Source organism: Arachis stenosperma, chromosome 5, assembly GCF_014773155.1.
Source record: "Arachis stenosperma cultivar V10309 chromosome 5, arast.V10309.gnm1.PFL2, whole genome shotgun sequence".
Taxonomy (NCBI): Eukaryota; Viridiplantae; Streptophyta; class Magnoliopsida; order Fabales; family Fabaceae; genus Arachis; species Arachis stenosperma.
Window position 1 is genome coordinate 139,533,493 of NC_080381.1, and position 27,427 is coordinate 139,560,919.

Here is a 27,427-nt window from a genome sequence, read left to right on the forward strand (position 1 = left end):
TTTAAAGTTCATTAATTACTAGAAAAATTTAGGGGTTATTTATTTTATTTTTAGTGACAATAAAATAGTCACTAATATATTTACTGATAATTACACATTAATCGCCTTATATTTTATCGTTAAAAGGTTTTAACGAAAATTATATCATATCAATAAAAATCTTTAATTTTTAATAGTTACAAAAAATATATAATTACTATTATAATATATAATAATAACCGCAAATATATAATAATAGCAAAATCATAATTTAAATAAGACATATCATAGCCATTATATTATTATATTATTGTTACTAAAAACATAATAAATTATTATAATATAATTCATATTGAAATTCAACTCACCTTTGGTTTTACATAATTAGTTTTAATATATCTGTAAATCTCACGATGATGACTCCTAATAAGGGAAAAAACAAAAACAAAACTTTGTCAATAATTTCTCTTTTCATTTGCACATCTTAAATAGATGGATCTCAACGTTAAATATTTTTGGATAAGAGGAGGCAGATCAATAAAAAATGAAAACCAGGTCATTTATATTCATAAATGAGATGATTGACAATGAACATGTAGTGTAGTTTAAAGGCAACAACATGACATTATTTAACTTTAATATATATATATATATATATATATATATATATATGTATGTATGACTTAATTGCGTTGTTTATGAACTATTTTTCTATTGTATACGTTTCCAATAATAAATTTAGAAATGGATCAGTCGATAAAAAATGACATTTTATCTTGTAAACTTTTTCAATCATCAATAATTTTATTTACTATGCATCTCTTTTGTTAAGGAGTAATTGTGTTTTATATCTATGGATTTAGTTAAAATATATTTTTAAAATACATATAAATAGTATTAACTAAAACTACTTGTACAAAAAATATACAATTTCAATATATTTATTATTTATTTATCAAAATAAAATATGTACAATTTTATGGCAATAATGATTTTAAAATATATGTTTAAGATTCAGTGATTCATATTAATTAAACTCTCAATATAATTCAAAAAAAATTTTGAAGTATAAATGTTTGAGTATTTTAATAAATTTTAATCGTTTATTTTAATTATATATATTATATATTTTTTTATAATTAAAATTAACAATCATTGATGTATGAATACATTTTAAAAATTTTCAATAATTAATTACATTAGATTGCAAGTTGATGTATGTATGTACGTAACTGCCATTATTATTGTAGTGATATCTAGAAGCCTGACGGAATTGTTCCAGCTATATCAAAAATTTGTGGCTGTGTATGTGCACCTTATTTTGAGCAGATAAATACAACATTTTAAGGCTATTTTTAATTTTTTATCATATTTTTCAACTCGATAAAAAATTAATATATTATAGATTAGAGTTTTATTTAAAATTTATCTTTATTTAATAAATTGTCATATATTTATTCAAAATTTTAATATTTATTTAAATACATAAATGAATTGATTGTTTAATTAATTTAAATTAATTTTAAAATAATAATATTTAAAAAAATAAAATTATTTTATTTAATTTAACATTAATATAATTTTATGTATATAATATTTATAAATATATTTATTATGTTATATAAATAAAATTCAAATTTTAACGTTTAATTTACTTGAATAGATAAATAATAAACTCCTTATTTGACTAACTTAAATTAATTTTAAAATAATAATATTCAAAAAATAAAATTATTTAATTTAATTTAACATCTATAATTTTATGTATGTAATATTTATAATTATATTTAATATTTATTTATAATTATATTTATTACTCAATCAGTCTCAATAGTTTTATTAAATTTTTTATTAAATTTTTGTATTTTTTGAATTGAATTTTTAATTATTTATACCCTATCAAATTTTGTTACTAAAATTTTTATTATAACAAAAACGTTAGAGAATATTCTATTAAACAAAACAAAATATTCAATTAAGTATTAAATATATTCATTTTATTTAATGAAATATTTCATTAATTTAAATATTTTTGTCATATTAAAAAATTAATTACAAATCTGATATATGAGAATTTAATTAAAAAATAAAAAAATTTAATTAAAAATTTAGTGATATTATAAAAAATGATAAAATAATTATATCTATCTAATATTACTTAGTTATTCTAATAATATAGTAAATAAATATAAAATAAAATAAACCATAACTAAACTACAAAATAAAATAAAATAAATTTAAACTATTTTAAATTAATTTTTTTTTATTTTTTATTTTTTATTTTTAAAATTTGGAAGACGAATATAATATTTGAATACTTTGAAATTGAGTGATATTCATTACTGTTGCTCTTAAATAGAAAACAGCAGAGTTTATATTTCCAAAACAATATATTATTTTTAAATTATTGTTACTTTTATTTTAACTATATTATTTTTTATAAATGTATAAGAATATATAAGACAAAAATATCATCAAAATAACATTATAAAAATAGAAATAACCTTATCATTTATGATATCGTGTTATGTTTATAGGTACTCGCCGTTGGTATACATCAATCACGTCACCTACTTTTAACATCTGTTGTCGCTACAATTTCCAATAATGATGAATCAATGCATGCATGTATCACTGCTATGTATTCAGATTTCTGAATCATCTCTTTTGATTTCATTATTCTCATCTATTTCAAAAAATTGGTATTATATTAATTTAAAATTTAAATTTTTTATATTAAATTTTTACATTAATTAATTTGGTTTATTGACCAATTTCGGCTATAAATCATTAAATAGTGTTAATAAAATAGCAAAATTTTTGCCAAAACACTCTAACAATAAATTATGTGTTTAGATTACAATTTAAAAATAAAAATTTGTATAAAATTAATTTTATAAATTTAATTTTGATAAAAAATAAATTTGTGTTAAAGTAATTTATATTTGACAATTTTTATATTAAAATAAATTATAGTAAAATAAATATTGTTTGGATTACACTATTTTAAATTATTTTTAGATAAAAAATTATTTAAATAGACTTCAATTTAATATTATCTTATCATTTTAATTTAGATATTTGAATAGATCTTATTAATTAATTTTATAATAAAATTAATATTTATTTATTAAAAAAATAACATAAAAATTGGCAAAATATATTTTAATTAAAACTGAAAAAATATAAATTTTAGAAAGGATTAAAAATAATAAAAAATTAAATATTTGCTTCGGTAATGATGGAAATAAATAAGAAAATTTTTAATGATATTTTTTATACAGTATATTTTTAGTATTCTTAGTACTCTTCTTTAGTATGCTATAATTTTTTACTATTATTATTATTTACGATTTTTTTAATTTACTTTACCTAATAGGATCAATAAATCATATTATAAAAAAATAAAAAAATAAAATTTAAAACTTACAATTATAAAAATGTATAATATCAAATAAATAGTTAACTAAAAATAAAAATAATAAATAATAAAAAAAAGGTTCATATAAAAAGAAATAATAAAAAATTTTTAAATAATACAATAACATAGTTGGTAAAAATTGATAAAAATTTAATATTAATGACTAAAAATCTATTAGTAAACTAAAAAAAAAGCTAAAAATGACATGATAATATTTAATTTTAAATCCTATTTTGTCCATAAAATAAATTCGAATAAATTACATACCATAATTAAATCTATAAAATGCACTTCTTTTTTGTTGTGACTATAAGATGCACTTGTAATGCTACCACTGGCAGAATAAATCATCTGTATTAAAGAAATTAAAATAAAAATAAAAATCATATAGAATAATTATTAAACTGCAAAATATAAGGGGACAAAAATCATTGCAGTCTTAGATTCAATTCTTCGCAAAAAAATCAAGTGTCATATCTCGTCGTTGGAGCGTCGTAAGATGATTTTGTCATCTAAACACCGTTTCTTAATTTATTATCCGGGGGATTGAAGGACTAAATTAGTGTCCAAATTTTAATTTGGAGAACTATTATAAAAAAATTTAAATTTCAAAAAGTAAAATAAATAATTATGTAAATCTTAATTACTAGAATAGGAATTTACTCCAAAAAAATATTATCTGCTAGAGACAAACTCTGTTTTAAAAAATTCATGCTTGTTAAAAAATTAATAAAAAATAATTTTCTTAAATAACTAAAAATTTATTTAAAACATATGTTATTTTATTTTTGTTAATTTTTTAAAATAATTGTATGTTATTTTTTATTTTCTTTTATCAAAAAATTTCTTTATTATAAACTTATTCTTTTCTAAAAAGTTTTCTTTTTATACTTAATTTTTCAACTACATGACATAAATATTAAAAGTAAAATCTATTTTTTTATTTTTTAAACAAATTAAACAAAAATGCTTTTAACATTAAAAAATTTTCCTTAGCTTTTCGAAATAATACTTTCAAATGTGAATCACAAAAATTATCATACTTATATCGGATTTCTTTCGTTATAAAATTATAAAAAAAAACTTTATTTCTAAAAAAAATTATTCCCACTTTATTTTGGAGATCTATTTTTTGTAGGTGTTAATGTGTTATGGACAAATTTATCGTTCCCCTTGACAAACTTTGTCATTTTCATAAGATTTGTCATACCTCTCAACCAACTTTATGGATTCTGTGAAGTTCACCACCCCTCGGCGAATTTCGAGTGGGTTCGTCAATAAAATCTCCGAGATTGGTTAAATTAAACCAAAATCATCACTAGTAGCTTATTATTTTTCTTGATTTTGATCTTCTATTTATTTTATACAATGTTAAAATTTTATTGTTATCCATTCATTATGAGGGTGAAATAGTGTATGATGACGAGGAATTTATCGTGTTTAGCTCTACTCAACTAGTATTTATATATATAACATTTGAAATTGAAAGTCTAACAATGTTAAAGAATTTAATATTGCATGCCATTCATTGAGTGACAACACACGGAAAGAATGAAAAAAATCTACTACAAATATTCGTTCAAAATAGATAACATCTTGTTTTACAAAATGTATATCATAGACTAAATTATTATTATTTTATTATTATTTGTTCTAGATCATGGTTCTAATAAGATTTTATGTTTTTGTGAATTAGGTATCGATTACGAGATGACGAGGACATACGTCTTGGTAGCGCTTGGCACAACTGTTGGACAAATGTCCATCTGTTAGAACTATTGCTGATGATACCTGTTTAAGTGGGACAGTTAGAAAAAAAACATTAAAAGGACGATTGTTGATCTAAATGTGCCACTTGAATGTAGTCAAGAGGAGTCAAACGTCAAAAATTTTAATGATGGTATGATGTAAGCTGATATTGAAAGTCACGAGGACTCTACCATTAGAAACTCGACAATAGATTCCTATCAAGTTACCTTGATGACGGTAAAGATGCTGAAACTGAACCAATAAAAATTTCGGATGAGAAGGAGGAGGAAGAGATGAATTACTACAATGACACACAAATTGCATGACAAAATCTGCCAATTTTCAACTATATATGATCGTCTAGATCACTTTTTCACATCAAATCTCGAGACAATGATTTCATATTAGTTATTTAGTCAAAGAAGTCCCGAGAATGATCTCACCAATGAGTTTGAGATTAGACAACAATATGAAAATAAGAAGAAAGTTATATGGCAGTTAAGACATATAACATTAGGAGGACTATGGGTATAAGATACTAGAAAATGACCGTTAAAATATGTTGTACAGTGTATCCAATTTAAGTCTGATTGTCAATGAAGCATACCCATAACTTATTGCCAAAAGCAGAAAAAATGGAAGGTGAAGAGATATATGTTAGAATATAATTAGGATCAATTAGTATATCTGAATATATATTATAGGAAATTACATCTTTATTATTGCGATTCTCTTAGTACCTATAAATACCCTTTTATATTGTATTATTTTAGACAACTTGAATATATTAATTTTTTATAATAAATATTCAGATATACTAAATAATACTAATTGATCCTAATTGATCCTAATTATATTCTAACAATATATTAATTTAACTTAAACAATAATTTAATTTAAAATTAACTAAAGTATTATCAACTACATTTAAAAATAAATCTAAAAGTAGTGAATATTTAGAGCATAAACTATAATTTTATTCTAAACCATAATTAGTTTAAACAAAAAAAAATAATCAAAATAATTTTTTTAACTAATATCTATTAATCTCCTACCATAATCAAATGATCGTTTGATATTATCTAAATCAATTTTATTATCTAATTATCAAACTAATTAAAATTTTAAAACTAACAATAAAACTTAATCCAACTAAATAAATATGTTAAAATAAAAAAATAATACAACAATAAATTAAACTGAAAAGGAATAGAATTATTTGAAATTCACGAACTGAAGAAATAAAAAGATTAAAAACGTCCAAAATGAAAAGTCTTAAAAGAAAAAAGATGATGAGAGTGAGAAAAAATGAAAAAAGTAAAATGTAGAATATGAAAAGAAACAACGAATTTTATATTTAGAAACTTATTTAAAGTTCGCTGAGGAGGTTGACAAATTTCACATAATCCATAAAATTCGTCAGTAATTAAAACGACTAAAATACTAGTTTACCAGAACCATCACATGCATGGTTGCACTATGTTGTACATGCTCATCTTCAATTCAATATTGCACTACCCATAAATATGGCAGCAGTGGCAAGTTGTTAGCGGATGGTTATGGAAGAAATTGTGACGTCGGGGAGAAGAAAAAATAAGTGAGAAACAATAAATAAATAAATAAAATGTCACAAGATTATCAAAATTTATTATGTTTAGTTATTAATTAATTATTAATTGTTCATACCCTGGCCCAATGTTGAGAGCCCAGGTCCAACCGAAAGGCCTGATCCAATAGGTTAAGCCTAGCGAAGCACCGACCTCCACTTAAGAAGTCGGTGTCAACCACGACTTAGTATGAAGAAGTCGGTTATGAGATTAGCTGGCAGACAAACACTCATTCAAATGAGTAACCGCCCCTGAAATCTCTCTAACCACTTCATAAAGCCATATCTTAACCTCCCTAAGATAATGGGACGGTTACTATCCTAAAGATACGGCACTACTCCAACGGTGGTTATTGGCTCACCACTATAAGTACACTGACACGACTCAGGTATCTCTAGGCCCAATACTCTCTAGACCTGCTCACACCCTTGCTAACTTAGGCATTGGAGTGTCTTTGCAGGTACCACCCCCCATTCACTCGCGCGCGCAAGTCGGACGGAGCCTCCCAAGTTGCAGAATACATCCGGAGTTCTCCTCCTTCATACATTTGGGCCGCCAAACGTCATCCTCCTTATTAATCTCGGGTTACCCACCGTAACATTGGCGCCGTTGCCGGGGATCCGAGAGATCATCCATCGATGGCGGATAGATCCCACGAGGAAATACATGCGGAAACAGATTCCGAAGAAGAGAATCTGAACGCAGGTAACGACAATGTGGATCTAACCCTCCACCAAGAAGTTAATGATCAGCATAGAGAGGGTACCTCCGGGGTAAAAAACCCGAAAGCAAATCCCTCAGATGAGCGAGAATCGGAAAAAGGTGGACCATCCCACGTAACTGAACTAATGGGGTTGGTCCACAGTCGCTTAGAACAATTGGAGCAAGAGCGGGAGAAGCAGAAAGAAACGGAAAGGTACCTCAAAGAGGAGATGAAACGGCGAAAAGAGTTAGAAAGAAAACTCTTACAGCTAGAATCCTCCCTCAAGGGCCATAACTCCCGCGACGACCAAGAAGATCAATTCCCAGGTGGAGAGGATCCCTTCAGTGAGGACATCATGAGGGCAAAAGTTCCAAGAAACTTTAAAAGCCCTGATATGGACCTCTATGACGGGACCACAGACCCAAAGCATCATCTAAGCAACTTCAAAAGTCGGATGTATCTAGCCGATGCCTCCGACGCTACAAGATGCAAAGCTTTCCCGACCACTTTATCGAAAGCGGTCATGAAGTGGTTCGACAGCCTCCCACCAAGGTCAATCACCAGCTTTGAAGACCTCTCAAGGAAGTTTTTGATGAGGTTTTCAATTCAGAAAGATAAAGTAAAACATGCACCGAGCCTCCTGGGAATAAAACAGGAGGTCGGAGAGTCTTTACGAACCTATATGGAAAGGTTCAATAAGGCATGTTTGGAGATCCAAGACCTGCCCACAGAGGCAGTTATAATGGGGTTAGTCAATGGACTTAGAGAAGGACCCTTCTCACAGTCCATATCTAAAAGACACCCCGTTTCACTAAGTGATGTACAAGAAAGGGCTGAAAAGTACATCAACATGGAAGAGAATGCAAAATTAAGAGACCTGAGTTGGCGACCTGGACCCACTTCCTCATCTAAGGAGAGGGAAAGGGAAGTCAAAAAGAAGGAAGAAATCGGTTTCGAGAGGCCCAGGAAATATCACTCTTATACTCCACTAAAAACTTCTATAGTGGATGTATACAGAGAGATTTGCCACACTGAAAGGCTGCCACCCCCAAGACCTATCAAAAATAAAAAAGGGGGAAGCCGCAGTGAGTACTGCGAGTACCATAAAATATATGGTCAGTCCACCAACGACTGTTACGACCTCAAAAATGTGATAGAAAAGCTGGCTAGAGAAGGTCGGCTTGATAGATATCTCATGGAGAGGTCGGATACCCATGGAAAGAGAAAGCGAGATGATATGGACAGGAGAGATCCGCCACCACAGACCCCAGAGAGACATATCCATATGATCTCAGGAGGATTTGCGGGAGGCGGAATCACCAAATCTTCTCGCAAAAGACATCTCAAAAGAGTCTACCAAGTCGAGGAAGAGACACCCGACTTCCCCACTATCTCATTCACAAAAGAAGATGGGCAAGGGATAATACCCGGGCATGATGATCCCGTGGTGATAACTATGATCCTAGCTAATGCCCATCTCCATAGAACCCTAGTAGACCAAGGAAGCTCGGCGGACATCCTTTTCAAGCCCGCCTTCGACAAGCTAGGGTTAGATGAAAAAGAGTTGAGAGCCTACCCCGACACCCTATATGGGTTAGGGGACACGCCAATAAAACCACTGGGATTTTTACCCCTTCACACCACTTTCGGAAAAGGGGAAAAATCAAGGACTTTGAGCATAGACTTCATAGTCATCGATGAAGGGTCAGCCTACAACGCCTTAATCGGCAGAACAACCCTTAATCGCCTGGGAGCAGTGGTATTGACTCCTCACCTTTGCATGAAATTCCCGACTCCAGGAGGAATAGCAACGGTAAGGGGAGATCAGAAATTGGCAAGGAAGTGCTATAACGAAAGCCTAAATCTGAGAGGAAGGGGCAAAGAAGTTCACACCATAGAGCTAGGCGGCACAAGGACCAGAGAAGAACTGCGACCCCAACCGGGAGGAAAAACCGAGGAGATACAAGTCGGTGAGGAGGAAGGAAAAAACACTTACATAGGAGCCAACCTAGGGGAAACCCTGAAACAAAGGTTGGGAGAGCTCCTAAGAGCTAATTCCGACCTCTTCGCATGGAAGGCTTCCGACATGCCCGGAATTGATCCCGAGCTCATGTCCCACAAGCTCTCGGTTTTCCCAGGGTCCCGACCTGTACAGCAAAGAAGACGCAAGCTCGGCCCAGAACGAGCCTCAATAGTAGAAGAACAAGTACAGGCGCTCTTGGAAGCCGGCTTTATTAGAGAGGTCAAATACCCAACGTGGCTAGCCAATGTAGTGCTAGTCAAGAAACAGAATGGTAAATGGAGAATGTGCGTCGACTATACCGACTTGAATAAGGCATGTCCTAAGGACCCTTATCCTCTACCAAGTATTGATACCCTGGTGGACTCCAGCTCGGGGTACCAATACCTATCATTCATGGATGCCTACTCGGGATATAACCAAATCCCGATGCATGAACCCGACCAGGAGAAAACATCGTTCATCACACCAAAGGCCAACTATTGCTACGTGGTCATGCCATTCGGACTAAAGAATGCAGGAGCCACGTATCAAAGGCTGATGAACAAAGTGTTTTCTCCCCATCTGGGAAGCCTAATGGAGGTATACGTCGACGACATGTTAGTAAAAACCAAGCAAGAAAACAACCTCTTAACCGACCTCTCACAAGTCTTCAACACTATAAGGTCGCATGGGATGAGACTAAATCCCGCAAAATGCGCCTTCGCAGTAGAAGCGGGGAAATTTCTAGGCTTCATGTTAACACAAAGAGGGATTGAGGCCAATCCCGACAAATGCAGAGCCATCCTAGAAATGAAAAGCCCGACTTGTTTGAGAGAGGTTCAACAGCTCAATGGCCGACTTGCAGCCCTCTCCAGATTTTTGGCGGGATCGGCACTGAAATCCCTTCCACTATTTTCTTTATTGAGGAAGGGATGCCAATTTGAATGGACTTCGGAATGCGAGGAGGCGTTCCAAGAGTTCAAAAGATTCCTAAGTCAACCTCCTATCTTAACACGACCAGTACCGGGAAAAGACCTTATCCTATACCTATCCGTGGCAAATAGGGCTGTCTCATCGGCTCTGATCAGAGAAGACAAGGTCGGGCAACACCCGGTTTACTTTACCAGTAAGGTCCTACAAGGCCCTGAACTAAGGTACCACAAACTAGAGAAGTTTGCCTACTCCTTAGTAATAGCCTCACGAAGGCTACGACCTTACTTTCAGGCTCACACAATAAGAGTCCGTACGAACCAACCCATGAAGCAGATCCTCCAAAAGACGGATGTTGCAGGGAGAATGGTTCAATGGGCAATAGAGCTCTCCGAGTTTGATTTGAGATATGAAACTCGGACAGCAATTAAAGCCCAATGTCTCGCCGACTTCGTTGCAGAATATGCAGGTGAACAAGAGGAAAAGCCGACTACATGGGAACTCTATGTAGACGGATCCTCCAACAAAGCAGGGAGCGGCGCAGGCATAATATTGGCAGATGAAAAAGGAACCCAGATAGAGGTCTCCTTAAAATTTGAATTTCCGGCTTCAAACAATCAGGCAGAATATGAAGCCTTGATCGCCGGATTAAAATTAGCAGAAGAAGTTGGTGCTACAAAGGTGATGATCTACAGCGACTCGCAAGTGGTGACCTCCCAAATAAGTGGAGAGTATCAGGCAAAGGACCCCAATATGAAGAAATACTTGGAGAAAACCTTGGAACACCTTGGGCACTTTGCAGAAACCGAAGTTAAGCATATAACTCGGGATCTAAATAGCAGAGCTGACGCCCTATCCAAGTTAGCAAGCACTAAACCCGGAGGGAACAACAGAAGCCTGATCCAAGAAACCCTCCAAGAGCCCTCGGTATCAAAAACAGAGGATGAACAAGAGGTACTTGAGGTAGCCGGCCTAAACCTCGGATGGATGAATCCCTTAGTCGAATACCTGAAATTCGACATCCTCCCCAAAGAGGAAAAAGAAGCTAAAAAGATCCGAAGGGAAGCACAACATTATACTTTGGTGAGAAATGTCCTTTACAGAAGAGGGATATCAACACCATTACTGAAGTGCGTACCGACCTCAAGAACCACCGAGGTGTTGGAGGAAGTACATAGTGGGATCTGCGGAAACCATCTCGGAGCAAGGTCGCTGGCCAGGAAAGTAATCCGAGCAGGATTCTATTGGCCGACCTTGCAGAAAGATGCCACAGACTTTGTGAAAAAATGCCAACCATGCCAGATGCACGCAAATTTCCACGTAGCTCCACCAGAAGAGCTCATCAGTATCACTTCCCCTGGCCTTTCGCAAAATGGGAAATGGATTTGTTAGGTCCTTTTCCCCAAGCACCAGGGCAAGTCAAGTACTTGATCGTGGGAATAGATTACTTCACAAAGTGGATAGAAGCAGAATCATTAGCCTCTATCACCGTTCAAAGAAGTCGCAGGTTCCTCTACAAAAACATTATCACAAGGTATGGAATACCTTATTCCATCACCACAGACAATGGAACCCAATTCACCGACGCCACCTTCAGAAATCTAGTAGCCAGTCTGAAAATCAAGCACCAGTTCACCTCGGTAGAACACCCACAAGCCAATGGGCAAGCCGAGGCAGCTAACAAAGTCATACTGGCAGGATTAAAGAAAAGACTACAAGAAGCAAAGGGAGCTTGGGCCGAAGAGCTCCCTCAAGTATTATGGGCTTATAGGACAACTCCCCAATCCGCCACAGGAGAAACACCCTTCAGATTAGTCTATGGCGTAGAAGCCATGATTCCAATAGAAATCAGTGAGCAAAGCCCAAGGGTAATTCTCCACGACGAGGTCGGAAATATACAGGGGCACAAAGAGGAGCTCGACTTGCTCCCCGAAGTCCGAGAGGGGGCCCAGATAAGAGAAGCTGCACTGAAGCAAAGAATGACTACGAGGTACAACAAAAAAGTCATTCGAAGAACATTCGCTACAGATGACTTGGTCCTAATCAGAAATGACATCGGAGTCAACAAATCGGGAGAAGGAAAACTCGCCGCAAATTGGAAGGGACCATACAAAGTCAAAGAAGTCTTAGGAAAAGGTTATTATAAAGTAACCGACCTAAATGGCACTGAGCTACCAAGGTCGTGGCATGCTTGTAATATGAAAAGGTACTACAATTAAAAGCGAACTCTACTCCCTGATGTACTCTTTTCCCAACTTCACGATTTTTTCCCAAAGAAAAGGGTTTTTTCTGGAGAAGGGTTTTTAACGAGGCATCATAGTAGAGGCTAAGGGAAAATAGGCTATCAAGACCCTTAGTAGCAAAAAGGTACCTTCCCAATTAATAAAGATCTTTTTCATTCACTATATCTCTCTTAAATATCCTCCTTTATTTTTTATAAGTCTTTCTACGAAACGCGCCGACTTAAGCTCGACAAAACGTGAAAATCCCATGGGCCGACCTAGATGGTCGTCAGGATAAAACGACGAGGTACAAGTCGGCGTAAAGAGGTTATATGAGTTGATCGTAAGAACTCAGGAATCATCCGACTCTCAAGTCGAAATGAAAATCCGAGTAAAACGAACTCGAAAGAGCTCCGAGTAAAAGAAAACCGAGCTCCGAGTAAAGGAAAAACGCATCACAAAAATAACCTAAGTCATAGAAGCTCACTAAAGCAAAGTTGAGTACAAAGGATAACAAAAGAGATAGGAAAACCTGGAAAAAGTTTAAAGGCTGCATAAAAGCCCTTGAACGAAAAAGGCTCGAGAAAACAACGCAAGCCAACAAAGAGGTTTCCTCAAAAAAGATCCAAAAAAAATATCAAAAACAAAAAGCAGGCACGCACGAGGTAACTTAGAACCCTTATCCAAAAAAAAAGGGGCATTTATTTTTCTACGCCCTTGTTCAAAAAAGGGCAATCGCCATAAATATTTTTGTTTACGGCCTTAAAAGGCCAAAAAGAAATTGTTCACAACCACCAACAGAGAAATAAAGTTTAAAAAAGAGGGGACCCATAGGCCGGGCCCCCATATAGCCATAAAAAATAAGAGTCATTTCTTTAGAGGAGTAGAGGAATCACCACCACCAGACTCAGGAGGGGCGCTGCCAGGACCAGCAGGAGGAACGGAGGAAGAACCAAAAGCATCTTTAGAATGAGGAGGAGACTCAATAATCCTCTGCCCCCGAGTCTTCAGGTCCGACTCAGAAACAACCTCGGGGACAGGAGGATCAACGATGGCGCCATCAATAACTACCTTGTCGGGATGTAAAGGAGAAAGGTCCAAGTCGGGAGCGATAACTCTGACTTGTTCCAAGAAAATTCTCCAAGACTCCTCGGCACCATCGGCGATAGAGTCCTCCAACTCGGCGTACGCGTTCCGAGAGTTCAGCAAGTCCTTCCTCACAGCAACAATATCTTGAAATAAACTGTGGTAGCTGTCTTGTGCTGTTTTCCTCAAATTCGCCTCCAAAGTGCATTGAGCTCGTAGCTTACCCACCTCCTCCCTAAGGTGATCCCTCTCCTTCCTCAATTTATCTCTCTCCTCCTTCAACTCTTTCTCATGTTTTTCAAAAAGAAGAAGCCTCCCCTCCAACTCCTCAACCTTCGAGGTTGCCCCCAAGGAGCTGAGGGGGGTCTTCTCGAAAATATCCAAAAGTTTGCCATAAACGCCCGCTGTCCTAAAACTCTCCTCGGCCATGGTGGTGAGGTGGTTTCGAACAGAAACATCATCCATACTTATAAAAGGATAGATGTTCTTTCGGACGAATGCAAGAGCATCCGCCTTAACCCCACCATCAAAAGAAGAAGAGCCAGACTCTGAAGTCTTACGCTTCTTCTTCTCTGGCTCGGAGAGAATTTGAGCAGAAGGAGGTGGTCGAGACAAACTTGAAGAAATTATAAGAGGTTGAGAGGGAGTGCCAGTATTCTTGGGAGGAGGAGGAGGAGGAGGAGAAACGACTGCTTTAGCACCCCCGGACCTAGCCCGGGACTTCGCCTTGGCCTCCTGGACCCTTTGATAGGCCTCCTGAGCGTTCCTTTTTGCCATATCTACAAAAGAAAACAAATAACAAAAATTACAAGTCGGTAGAATGCAAGTCGGCAGAAACAACTCGGAAATAAAGAATGCATGCACTACCTAGCTGAGATTGAACAAAAGTCGGTGTACCCTGGAGAATTTTCCTGGTGTCCAAGTATGGGGTCCTCCCCCACGCTTCTCGGAAAAACCCCACAATAGCCGCCTCCACCTCGTCCAGGTCATCTGGACCATACTTTTCACAAGAGGAAGGCGGCGACCAATAAAGGGGGAAGCGGGGAGAGGAATGCTCATCCAGGAAAAAGGGGTGGTGACCCTCTACAGCTTGAAGTTTGAAAAAGAAGTTTTTGAAGTCGTGAAAAGATTCGTCAAAAAGGGTGAAAATCCTCCGACCTTGTATGGCTCGGAAGGATACCCATTGCTGTTTGTTGTTTAGCCCACTAAAGGGCTTAGTCATATGGAAGAGAAAGAAGAAAATCCTTAGAGAGGTCGGAAAGTCCAGAGCATGGCTTATAAACTGATAGATCTTCAAAAAACCCCAAGAATTGGGGTGAAGTTGAGTAGGGGCAACTCTACAGTGATGCAAAACAGATATCTCGAAATCTGAGAAAGGAAGAAAAACACCCAAACGGGTGATCATACACTCATACATAAAGAAAAAATGAGGGGCCGCCTCATTTTCTCTCCCTAAACAGACCCGGTCTTCAGGACCCGGGATTATTAGTTCATATTTTGGCTCGTCCTCTTCCGAAGTACAGAGCCTGTGATGAGTACGAAGATGAGTGATGAACTCAGCATCGACCAACGGTTCCTCCCCAAGGACCGTAACGTCAACCCACTGAGAAAGAACATCTACGGAAGCCATTTTTTATATAAAGAAAAGTGGCAGAAACCTACAAAAGGAAAAAAGAAAAAGAAAAATAAAAAACACGGCCCCTAAAGAGGAGAGATACGAGGCTAGAATCTACAGGCCAACCTATCCACTCACAAAACAAAACATGCAAACATAAAGCATGACATGGAAGAAATAAAACTAACCTTTATCCAAGAAATGAAGGTTGGAGAGAGCAGAAATCTTCGAACACAAGAATGCAGCACGAACAGGGGAAGAAGAAGTTTGAAAGTTTGCAGAAACGGAAAAACGAAAGAGAGGGAAAGCATTTATAAACACATTAAGGGGCATAATGGTAAAAACGAGGCAGTCATTAATGCGATTGCACCGTTACCAAAGCCCTCGATCCCTAAACGCTTCCCCAACGGACACGACGCTTGAATTGACGTAACTGTCAGAAACAAAAGGTCGCGAAAATCACGTCGGTTTCAAAACCCGTGAAGGTCGGCTACGAACCCGAGTTAAATACTTGAACTCAAGCCTTAAAAGGATCTTGGGCTCAAGTAGGGGCACTGTTCATACCCTGGCCCAATGTTGAGGGCCCAGGTCCAACCGAAAGGCCTGATCCAGTAGGTTAAGCCTAGCGAAGCACCGACCTCCACTTAAGAAGTCGGTGTCAACCACGACTTAGTATGAAGAAGTCGGTTATGAGATTAGCTGGCAGACAAACACTCATTCAAATGAGTAACCGCCCCTGAAATCTCTCTAACCACTTCATAAAGCCATATCTTAACCTCCCTAAGATAATGGGACGGTTACTATCCTAAAGATACGGCACTACTCCAACGGTGGTTATTGGCTCACCACTATAAGTACACTGACACGACTCAGGTATCTCTAGGCCCAATACTCTCTAGACCTGCTCACACCCTTGCTAACTTAGGCATCGGAGTGTCTTTGCAAGTACCACCCCCCATTCACTCGCGCGCGCAAGTCGGACGGAGCCTCCCAAGTTGCAGAATACATCCGGAGTTCTCCTCCTTCATACATTTGGGCCGCCAAACGTCATCCTCCTTATTAATCTCCGGTTACCCACCGTAACATTAATATTTAAAAATATAAAAAATATGTACGTTATTAGATTATTAGAGTAAAATAATTAAAATTAAAAAAATTTTATATTAAAGACTAAAAGAATTGAATTGATCAGTAATAATAAAAAATAATTTAAAAATAATAAATTAGTTTGATTAGGTGGTTAATAAGGATAGCAATCAGGCTTAGTCTACTCCTCTTTTCTCCTGCTTAGTGAGGTAGTCTTAAATTTTTCTCTTATCTTATCTAATTTGCCAATTTTTTTTTAATTTTTATTAATAAATTATTAAATATTAAATAATATATAATTTTTACAACTATTTTAATAAATTTATAATTTTTAATAATATATAAAATTATAATTTTAAATTTTATAAACATTAAAGTCTTTATAATTCTAAATATGCAATAAACATAATTATTAACTAAATTTTTTAAACCAAAATAATAAAACCAATATTATAAAAAATAAAATATTATCCAAAACATATAATTAAACATCATTAAATATCTAATCAATTAACATAGAATATAATCCAAATTATAACTTCATATTTTCAATTACATAAACAACTTCACATTTTCAATTACATAAAAATCGATCGATTCCACGAAAAAATTTGTCCCAACTTAAATCCCTCAAAACCATGACAATTTTAAATTGATAAAGTATGAGGAGTCAACGTATGTATTGTATAATGTGTACAATGAAGATTAAATTGTAATTAAAATCAAATCATAGTCAATTAATTAATTTTTGAATAGTTTCTAATTTTAAATTTGAAACAAATTAAAATTGTAATCAGTTATATCAACACACATACCCTCTCTATATATGGTCTTATCCTCTCTCTCCCTTTCTTCTCGGTTCTTCCCGCGTGCGCAGAGGTCACCTACCACCGTTACCTTTCGATCGTGTGTGTTGTTCTCGCCGCACCGCACCATCACAGCGACTCCAACTAGCACCTTTCTCACCGCCGTGTGCAAAAGCCACCCACCACCGGTACATTACGTTCGTGTGTCTTATTCTCGCTGCACCGCAGCAACTCCAACCAGAACCATAACTGGATGTTCGTTGCAGTATGTATCTAGATGGTTAATTTATTAAACAAAATAAATGGTCATTCTACGTATATAATACTATTTATTGCTTAATTACATGATTATCTTTACGCATAAATATTGAATGTTATTGTCTACGTATAACTGGATGTTCACAATTATTGTACGCATAGATGGTTGGTTTAGGAGGTTTGATTCTGCAATTTGCGTGGGCGACGATCACTGTTCCAGTTCACGCGGCGCTGCAAAGGTCGGATGTTCAGCTGTTTCAGGTGCGAAACAGTTCCTTCCCGCAATAGGAGTAGGCGCGTGGAAGCTAGGCGATGCAATTCGGGTTAGGGTTAAGGGACGCGCCAGGTCACGCCGGTTCGTAGCGTGGGATGCAACTTGCATTGCAGCGCATACGTCAGGGTGTGGATGGGGGTTTTGCGGAGCGAAGGAGGGGGGTTCGGGAGACTAGGAAAACGATGAGTATAGAAGAATTAATGATGGATAAATTTGAATAAGCTAGGGGTAAATTGGTGGTCAATAACACAAAACTGAACAGGCTATGGTATTAGGGTAAATAAGGATTACTTTGCATTTTTAATATCAACAATGCTAGGGAACCAAGAGGGTACTAGCCAAAAATCAACCAAATGCCTATAGATAAATTTAAAACATCTACGTAGATGGTACTTATGCTAGGTATTAGGATATTTCTTCTACTAAGTATTAGAATGTTTCTTTTTCATACTAAATAGATATTTTTTTATATATTTTTGAATGATTTACTGCAGCCATGGAGAAAAAGTGGATTCGGAAGAGATTTCACCGTGATTCTAGCCAAAAATATCTCAATATATCTCTTTACACTTGAATTTGACATTAAAACTAATTAATAACAAATATTTTAATATATAAATAAATAAAATTAATTAAAATTATTATAAATAATTAAGTTATTTAATTTTTGGCATCACTTGTTCCATATACTTTTTCTTTTAATATTGTTTTTCCAGTGGGACTTTTAAATTTTCAGTCTACTCGTATTTTTTAACGAGTTATGGGATCCGGGGCAACGAGTTTTAAGCCCGTCTATCAGCCTTAATGAATTAATGATTGTTGTCTGATTCTTTGTTTGTCTGATTCTTTGTTTGTTTTTTAAGTGTGCTTGAAAAAGAAAATATTAGAAAAGTGATGAGTTGGGTTCCTACTCCATAGTGGGTCTTAAAGTTAAAGCTGGTACCTTAGACCCTTACTCCGTTATAAATACACTCACTCTTATCATCAACCAACACCTGCAACTCCTTAAAAAACATAACTTGATAGCAGTTACCTTCTTAATTATGAAGAACGACGCCATTCTTCTTTACCCAGCTCTCGATAGAGGCCATTTCCTTTCCATGCTTGAGCTTGCAAACCTCATTGCCACTCACCACCCTTCCCTCTCCATCATCTTCCTCATTTCTACACCACCGACACCCACCACCATCCAAAAACAATGTCTCTCCGCCCTCTCCACCGCCGCGCCCTCCATCACCTTCCTCCACCTCCCTCCAGTCACTCTCCCCGCTGACCTCCACCCACACATCCTCTGCATCGAACTCTCTCGCCGCAGCAACCACAACCTTCACCAACTCCTCCACTCCATTTCCAAAACCTCCACCATCAAAGCCATTGTTTTGGACTTCATGAACTCCACCGCCGCTACGCAAGTCACCAACAGGCTCAATATCCCTACCTACTTTTACTTCACTTCATGTGCTTCCTCTCTCTCCACTATCCTTCATTTTCCAACTCTTCACGAAACCACCACAACATCCTTCAAGGATTTTCCCATGCAGATTCAAATTCCTGGGCTACCCAGAATTTCTACCGATGACTACCCCGATTTAACTAAGGATCGTGAGAGTAGCATTTACCATGTTTTCCTTGACATATCCAAAACCATGAGAGATAGCGATGGGATCATCGTCAACACCTGTGACGCCATTGAAGCAAGAGCTATAAGAGCTTTGAGTAACAAAGAAATGAATAACAAGACACCAGAACTATTCTGCATCGGACCCATGATTTCGAATACGTGCGAGAATGATGAGAAAGGGTGCCTGAGTTGGCTCGACTCGCAGCCGAGTCAGAGCGTGGTGCTGCTGAGTTTTGGAAGCTTGGGAACGTTCTCGAAGAAGCAGTTGAAGGAGATAGCTATGGGGTTGGAGAAGAGCAAGCAGAGATTCTTGTGGGTGGTGAGGGCTGAAGCTGAGTCAGATAACTCGGAACCGAGTCTGAACGAGTTGTTGCCGGAAGGGTTCTTGGAGAGAACGAAGGAGAAGGGAATGGTGGTTAAGGATTGGGCCCCACAGGCAGCGATACTGAGTCATGACTCGGTGGGTGGGTTTGTGACTCACTGCGGTTGGAACTCGATCCTGGAGGCTGTTTGTGAAGGAGTGCCAATGGTGGCGTGGCCTCTTTATGCAGAGCAAAAGATGAACAGAGTGATTATGGTGCGAGAAATGAAGGTTGGTTTGGAGGTGAAGGAGGATAAAGATGGGTTCGTGAGTGCAAGTGAGTTGGAGGAGCGAGTTAATGAGTTGATGGACTCGGACAGAGGGAAAGAGATTCGACAGAGAATCTTCAAGATGAGAATCGGTGCTGTGGAAGCAAAGGATGAAGGTGGATCTTCTCGTCTTGCTTTGAACAGGTTGGTTCAGCTTTGGAAGTCAACCTGAAGTGTTAAAATAAGTAGTTGACTATTTACATAAGAGAAAGTTATCTTTGTGTAATCATCTATTAAATAATTTAGTCATATAACTCAAGTTATCTAGCCATTTTCAATTATCTTTATCTTCAACCGTAAATTTTATTTAAGAATTAGTTGTTGTATAATGAATTATTACATATATAATGCGGGATTAATCTGCCTTTTGTGCTCATTTCACTCCACCCTAGTCATTAAATACATACCGTGTGTGACATCTCATGCAAACACAAGCACTTCAAATTAATGGAGGATGAATGCATGATAGAGATTATGAATGCATATACATACATCATTGATTTTAGAGGAACATGTTGTGTTCTAATAGCTAGGGTCAACCATGTGTTTGCATCATAGGATCTTTATTAGTGAAGACTTTTTTATATCTTACCCAGTATAATGAAGGACAGCAACCAACAGCAAACCGTCGCCACCATTAACGTCTATGTAATGTAATAAATAATGGTCCTACCATAACTAATATTTGCTACATTATTGAAGAAGAAGAAGAAGAAATATAGGTGATCGCAAATGGAATTGAATATGGTCAAAATTTTGATTCGATCTGCAATAAAATTATTGGATTGGATCGAATTTAATATCCTCAGTTATTTGCGGATTCGATCGGATATCAGATATATCCGTCAAACACAAAAAATATTTTTAAAATTTTATTTTTATTAAAAAAATTTAATAAAATTTATTTTTTAAATATATTTATTCTTAAAATAATATTAAACATATATTTTTTAAATAATAAATTAAAATAACACAACATATATAATAATTGTTAGTTAAAATAAAACATAAAAATTATTTTTTTATTTTTTATTTATTTTTGTGAATTCGCGAATATGCAGATACCTATACAAAATTCGTAATCTAATTCTATTAATTAATGCAGGGATCAAATATCTTATGGATCTATATCCATATTTTTTAAATTGAATTCGAATAAACAATTCGAATATGGACCGCAAATTTGATGCATGAACACACCCAAAAGAGAAAAATAAAAGATATACGCTTTATGGCTCCCAATGGTCCCTCCTTGTGGTAAATTATTAGGCCGAATTTATATCTGCTTTCAATTTTTATATTTATTTTTTAGATTTAAGTAATCTGTATCCTAAAAAACACATGTGAAGAGTATAATAATAAAAACATTTGCATTTTTAATATGTTTAATGTATTAAAATATAAAAGACAATTTTTCAATAACTTTTAGTCAAATTTAATTTTTTTATAGTGCTTTTAAAATGTATTCTTAAAACATAAATTAGCAAAATTCTATTTTTTTTTAGAATTTTCTGTTTTAAAAGTAAGAAAACCGGAAATATATAAAAACAAAAATTAATATGTCTTGTTTGCATATTATTTCACGGCATATATGTACGTCCGTTTCACTGATTTTTTTTTTTTTTTGTATCGTATCTAGCATGCTTTGCTTTATGAATATTTGACTTGTGAACTAATAATTAGTTTCTTCTAGAAATCTAATACCAAAAAAAAAAGTTTCTTCTAGAAATCTGTGAAATCGCTAACCATATGTAATAATGGGAGTCTTCTTGTGAGCAATATTGTTAGTGTAGGGTATGAGAATTCGGTTGTTGTCACTTGTCACCAAGCTCCATAACATGTTCCCATATTGAATGCACTTATTAGGCTCGCAGCAGCTACAGAATGGCGTGGGGTTTGGCAGCTAAAATAAATGAAAATAATGTCAATAAATATTGAACTAGTTAAAGTGTGGTATATAGTGGAGAATAGTTGTAGAAGTGTTGTTGGAGACGGAACAAATATATTTTTCTAGAATGATAAATGGATATCGAATGAAAACTGTCTTGTTAGAACTGCCATCAATCCAATTTCAACGAGAAGAGAGGCAGATTTGGTTGCAGATTATGTGGACAATCAATGAGATTGAAAATTGAATGACTTATATACACTCATTCTTTTTTCTATTATTGATAAAATCAGAGCTACTTCTCCCTCTACTAGTAACTTGAAGGACTCGTTGTACTAGACCCAGTCTTCGAGTGGGCAATTTACAATCGCTTCGGCTTATAGAATGCTAGTTGAGTGGGATGTGAATGATAATGCAAACAGATGGATGAAAATTTGGAAATGGAAGGGCTAGAAAGAATAAAGGTCTTTATATAACAATTGTTACATGGTAAAATTCTAACAGCTAGCAGAAGAGCCTCTAAGATGGGAACTAACCCTAATTATCATCATTGTCAGCATCAATCCGAAACTATATTGCATGTGATAAGAGACTGTCCAAAAGCTGCGACTATATGGGTGAAGCTCATCAACCCCGCAGCTGCAGCCCTGTTTTTTAACATCAACTTTTAAGGATGGATAGAATTAAACTGCAAAATTCTATTGGTAAGTCTCCATTTGAGTGGATAGATGAGTTTTTTGTCTCTTGTTGGATGATATGAAAGTGGAGAAATCTTGAGGTTTTCTCTCCTTTTGTAAGATCCAAAAACATTGTTGAAGTGATTAGGAATTCCCTCAATAATTACACGAAAGCCTATGAAAGAAGAAGTCAGAAATGCACAATAAATAAAACCAAAAGTCAGGAAAGCATATGGACGCCCCCTCCTATTGGGTGGGTAAAATTGGTAAAATTGAATACTGATGGTGCAGTTTCAAAAGCGAAAAATGTGGCCAGGTGTGGTGGTCTAATCCGAACATAGAATGGGGAGTAGATTGCAGGCTTCCAGATAAAGGTAGACAATAGTCAAGTTTTTCAAGCGGAGATGTGAAAAAATTTTTACGGTTTACAAACAGTTTAGGATTTGAAAATAAAAAAAATTATTGTTGAAACAGATGCCCTAAAAATTTGCAAATAGATCATGAAAGGAGAATCCTACATCCAGTACAATTCCCTTTTAAGAAAAATTCAAGACCAACTGATGAAACCTTAGAAAATTAGAGTTCTACATATTTTCAGGGAAGGCAATACCTGTGCCGACTAAATGACTAAATATAGTTTGAACAACCATTTAAGATATAGTTTCATTGATAAACCTGAGCTAAATTTAAGGATCTTCATAGAGCAAGATTGGACGAGACCCACTAATCAATTTATTTAATTTGCTTCTTTCTTATTTTGGGCCTATGCCCATTAGATTACCAAAAAAATATTGAATTTTGGCAAGGGAAAGTACATTCTCTGGGTAAAATTTTGTGATAATATTTAGCGTATAAATATATTTCAATTTTTAAGGTAACACTTCAAGCATCATTTTAAAAAAGATTATTAATATTAAAATTAGGTTTAATTATTCTGTTAATTTTTATAATTTTACAAAATTTTTAATTAGGTCTTTATATTTTTTTTCTTTTCAATTGAGTCCTTGCACTATTTTTTTATTGGGTCCATACATTTTTTTTCTTTTTATTTAGGTCTCTGTACCAATTTTTTTTTTAGTTGGACCCCTATAACTTAATTGAAAAAAAAAATTTAGTGCAAGAACCCAATTAAAAAAAAAATATAGAGATCTAATTGAAAATTTTACAAAACTATAAGAACCAACAAAGTAATTAAACCTTAAAATTAATAGTCATGTTTTATTGTTGTAGTTCGGTAATATTCACATTATTTTACTCGGTATATCAAGAAGTTACTAGCTAATGAATACATTGAAAAATAAGATTAAAATCATATAAGGATAAAAATTATATGTATTTTTGTCTATCACTTTACATAAGAATGTCACACTTTACTCCCTTTGTTTGGAAAAGGCTATGATGCTATGACTTAAATAAGAGGATATCTTCAGTTTTAACTTTAAAAAGACACTGAAAAATGTTTAAACAAAGCATATAGCCATTTATATTCTATTCATTTAACACGACACGCCACTTATAAAGCTGAATATACCACGCCACGGTCAACCATACAAAATATGTGAAAATCAATCCACTAATCAATAGACACTATAACCTACAATGAAGTGAACTTGTTATGTGATTAAGTTTAAAAGATGTTACAATAACCAAGTAGTGTATAAAAACCTTGTACACAAGGGACTGGTGCTTTCAAATTTCACCCCTGTAACCTCCAGAACCAAAATAATCCTTTCTATTATTTGCAATTGCCATGCTCTTCTGATGTTCCAATTTGGGACAATCACGGATACGATGACCAAGACCACCACAGTAAGCACATCCCTTCACCCCACTTATGTCTGTGATTGCATCATTGTCTTCCATTGGATCATTCAGCTCAGCCAAAACTGGAGGTATTCTTTGTTTTGCTTCTTGCAAGAGGTGCTTCAAATCAAGCAATGTTGTCTCACTCTGGTTCTTGTTAATGAATGTTGTAGCTATACCGGTCTTGCCACATCTTCCTGTTCGACCAATCCTATGGACATAATTTTCAATTTCAGCTGGCATGTCGTAGTTGATGACATGCTGAATATCTGGAAAATCCAAACCTTTGGATGCAACATCAGTTGCTACCAACACATCTTTCTTTCCAGCCTTAAAAGCCGAAATGGCATTCTCTCTCTCTTCCTGATCCTTGCCTCCATGAATAGCCACTGCTTCCACTCCTTTCAAGAGAAGATATTCATGAATGTCATCAACATCAGCCTTATTCTCACAGAATATCAGAACAGGAGGTGGGGTTTTTTGAAGGCACTCAAGGAGATAAACGATTTTCGCCTCTTGCTTTACATACTCTACCTCTTGGATCACATCAAGATTTGCTGCCCCAGCCCGTCCCACATTGACAATAATAGGTTTCACCAAAGCACTTCTGGCGAAGTTCTGAATTTTTGTAGGCATAGTGGCAGAAAATAACAGAGTCTGCCTTTGAGCTTTGAAGTGATCAAAAACTTCTCTTATGTCGTCTTCAAATCCTAAATCTACCAATCGATCAGCCTCATCTAATGTTAAATACCTGCAATTATCAAGATTCATTTTCTTCTTGGCCAACATATCCTTCAATCTACCAGGAGTGGCAACAACAATATGGACACCCTTCTTCACAATCTCAAGCTGTGATCTCATATCCACTCCACCGATGCATAGCAAAGGCCTGAGCTCCGGATATCCAGCTTCCTTCAAAGGTATCAAGAACTGTTCAACCACTTCATAAGTCTGCCGAGCCAGTTCTCGTGAAGGACAAATTATCAAACCGAATGGACCTTCTCCAGGAGCAATAGGCATCATGATTTCCTCCTGCATTGCTACCATGATCATTGGCAGCACAAATACCAGGGTTTTTCCTGAGCCTGTGAAAGCAATCCCAATCATATCCCTCCCAGATAAGATAACAGGAAGGCCTTGGACCTGAATGGGTGTCGGTTGCACAATTCCCTTGGCTTTTAATTTCTTCAAAACCGGCTCAGGAAACCGCATATCCTTAAAATTCTTAATTGGAGGTGGGATATCTTCACCATCAACTATTATATGCCACTGCTTGCGAATCAAATCACATTCTTTTTTAGACATCCTTCTCACCTGCAAAGGTGGCTTCCACCCGGTAAGCAATGGTTCTGTATAAGTAATCCCCTTAGCCAATTCACGAACAGACATAAGGGTCTTTCTATCTGACAAGTTCTCAATCATTTCCTTCTCTTGTTGAACAATCTGTTCTGTTGCACTAATCTCAGGCTGCTCTCGTTTCAACTGTGAAGCCTTAACTAGAAGACTGGGCTTAGTTTCAGCTACTCTTAGTTTCTCGAGATCAGCATCTGTGGCAGTAGATGCCTGACCCTTGCGCTGGAGAATCTTCTGAGCTTCCATGGCACGACGCTTGGCTACAGGCACATACTCAACATAATCGTCTTCTTCTTCCATGTTAGCTACCAATTTGACCTCAGAATAACAGTCCCTTGGATCCTAATAGCATTTCAAAGGAAAATTAAAACATAAAGCAAGCAACAAAATTTTATAAACAAAGCAATCTTCTCCATTTTAAGATCAACCAGAGTTTTTTAGTTGCTCTTATTCAAGCTCACCTAAACCGTATTCCTTATAACTCCACAACAAATACACTCTCTTTTAACTTCCCATTCTTTTCTTCATCAAACTTAAAAAGTCCCACTCATAAATCATCATTTCCTTAGGAGACGCCAGAAATATGCATAAGCATCAAGCTATAAGTATCTCACAAGAAATAGAAAAGATTGCACAGATTGCACATTCAACAGAAAAAGAAAAGATAACACTAACATATCCAGAATATATTGCACCAATTTGGAATCCTTAAAAGCTCACCTGGACCACAAGGAAGAAGCGGTGATTGCGGCGGAGGGAAGGAGCCAGCAGCAAGCAACTCAGCCACCGACGAGGGAAGGAGTATGCAGAGGACTTTCAGCGGCGGCGACAGGGATGGCGTCGGACAGTGAGCGGCGGCAACAGGGACCGCGCTGGAGGAAGCAACGACGTCACGACGAATCGAGCTCGACGAGGACGAAGCACAGCATCGATAACGAAGAAGATAGCCGGACGATGACAGCCTACGGCGGAGGGACAACGGCGGTCATCAGGCGCAGCTCAGCCTCCAGCTCTCGCATTTTCAATTTAGGGCTCCTTTCAATTTCAGCATCAGAGTTTCACAATTCACATTCACATTCACATTCACATTCAGTTTAGTAACTCAATCTAATTGAGGAGGGGGATTAGGAGCTGGGGCAACATAGCCGGGTCGGGTCTCTTTTCTGGCTTGATTTTTGTTATTTTAAATAAGCATTATTGGGTTTTGGGACCTTGGTCCTGACCCATCTGATATGGTTATTGGGCTACAGCATAAAGGATTGGGTCATTTTGATTGACTTAATTAGTATTTACAACCCACAATTGACAAATACAAATACGCTATAAAATTATAATTACTCAAATCAAAATTTGGGTTAGTCAACAGATAAGTTCATTCTATTTTGTATATATAGCAATTTATTAATTTAACGATAGATTCTTCAATAACATTTAGATCCATAAATTAATTTCTGATATGTCGAACTTATCAAAAAAGAAAATTAATTATTCAATCACATCATCTAAATACTAAATATTCACATTAACAATTAATTATAGATATTAGTATTTTGTTAACTACATTGGTAATGAAAGAATCGACACTATGTGTTAACTCTAATTTCTGTGTTATGTTAGTTTTTGAGATATGGCATGCTTTTTTCTTGTTAAAAACATGTTCATAATTAAAATATTTTTTCATTATTTTTAAAATTTAGTAAGTTAAAATACGTAAACA

The 27,427-nt window shown here is 35.5% G+C and overlaps 2 protein-coding genes across 2 annotated transcripts; one reads left to right on the forward strand and one right to left on the reverse strand.

Moving 5' to 3' along the window:
• The first annotated feature begins 18,757 nt into the window (after window positions 1–18,757).
• LOC130983266 (UDP-glycosyltransferase 1-like) lies at window positions 18,758–20,278 on the forward strand. The gene has a single exon (XM_057907477.1). It carries the CDS (start codon window positions 18,782–18,784, stop codon window positions 20,159–20,161), a length of 1,380 nt encoding a protein of 459 aa, XP_057763460.1. The 5' UTR covers window positions 18,758–18,781; the 3' UTR covers window positions 20,162–20,278.
• Window positions 20,279–24,013: 3,735 nt separating this feature from the next.
• On the reverse strand, window positions 24,014–26,785 carry LOC130983264 (DEAD-box ATP-dependent RNA helicase 35). The gene is made up of 2 exons (XM_057907475.1): window positions 26,431–26,785; window positions 24,014–26,052 (listed from the first exon to the last, which is right to left on the reverse strand). The coding sequence occupies exon 2, from the start codon at window positions 26,008–26,010 to the stop codon at window positions 24,244–24,246; it is 1,767 nt and encodes a 588-aa protein (XP_057763458.1). The 5' UTR covers window positions 26,011–26,052; window positions 26,431–26,785; the 3' UTR covers window positions 24,014–24,243.
• Between the last annotated feature and the right edge of the window lie 642 nt (window positions 26,786–27,427).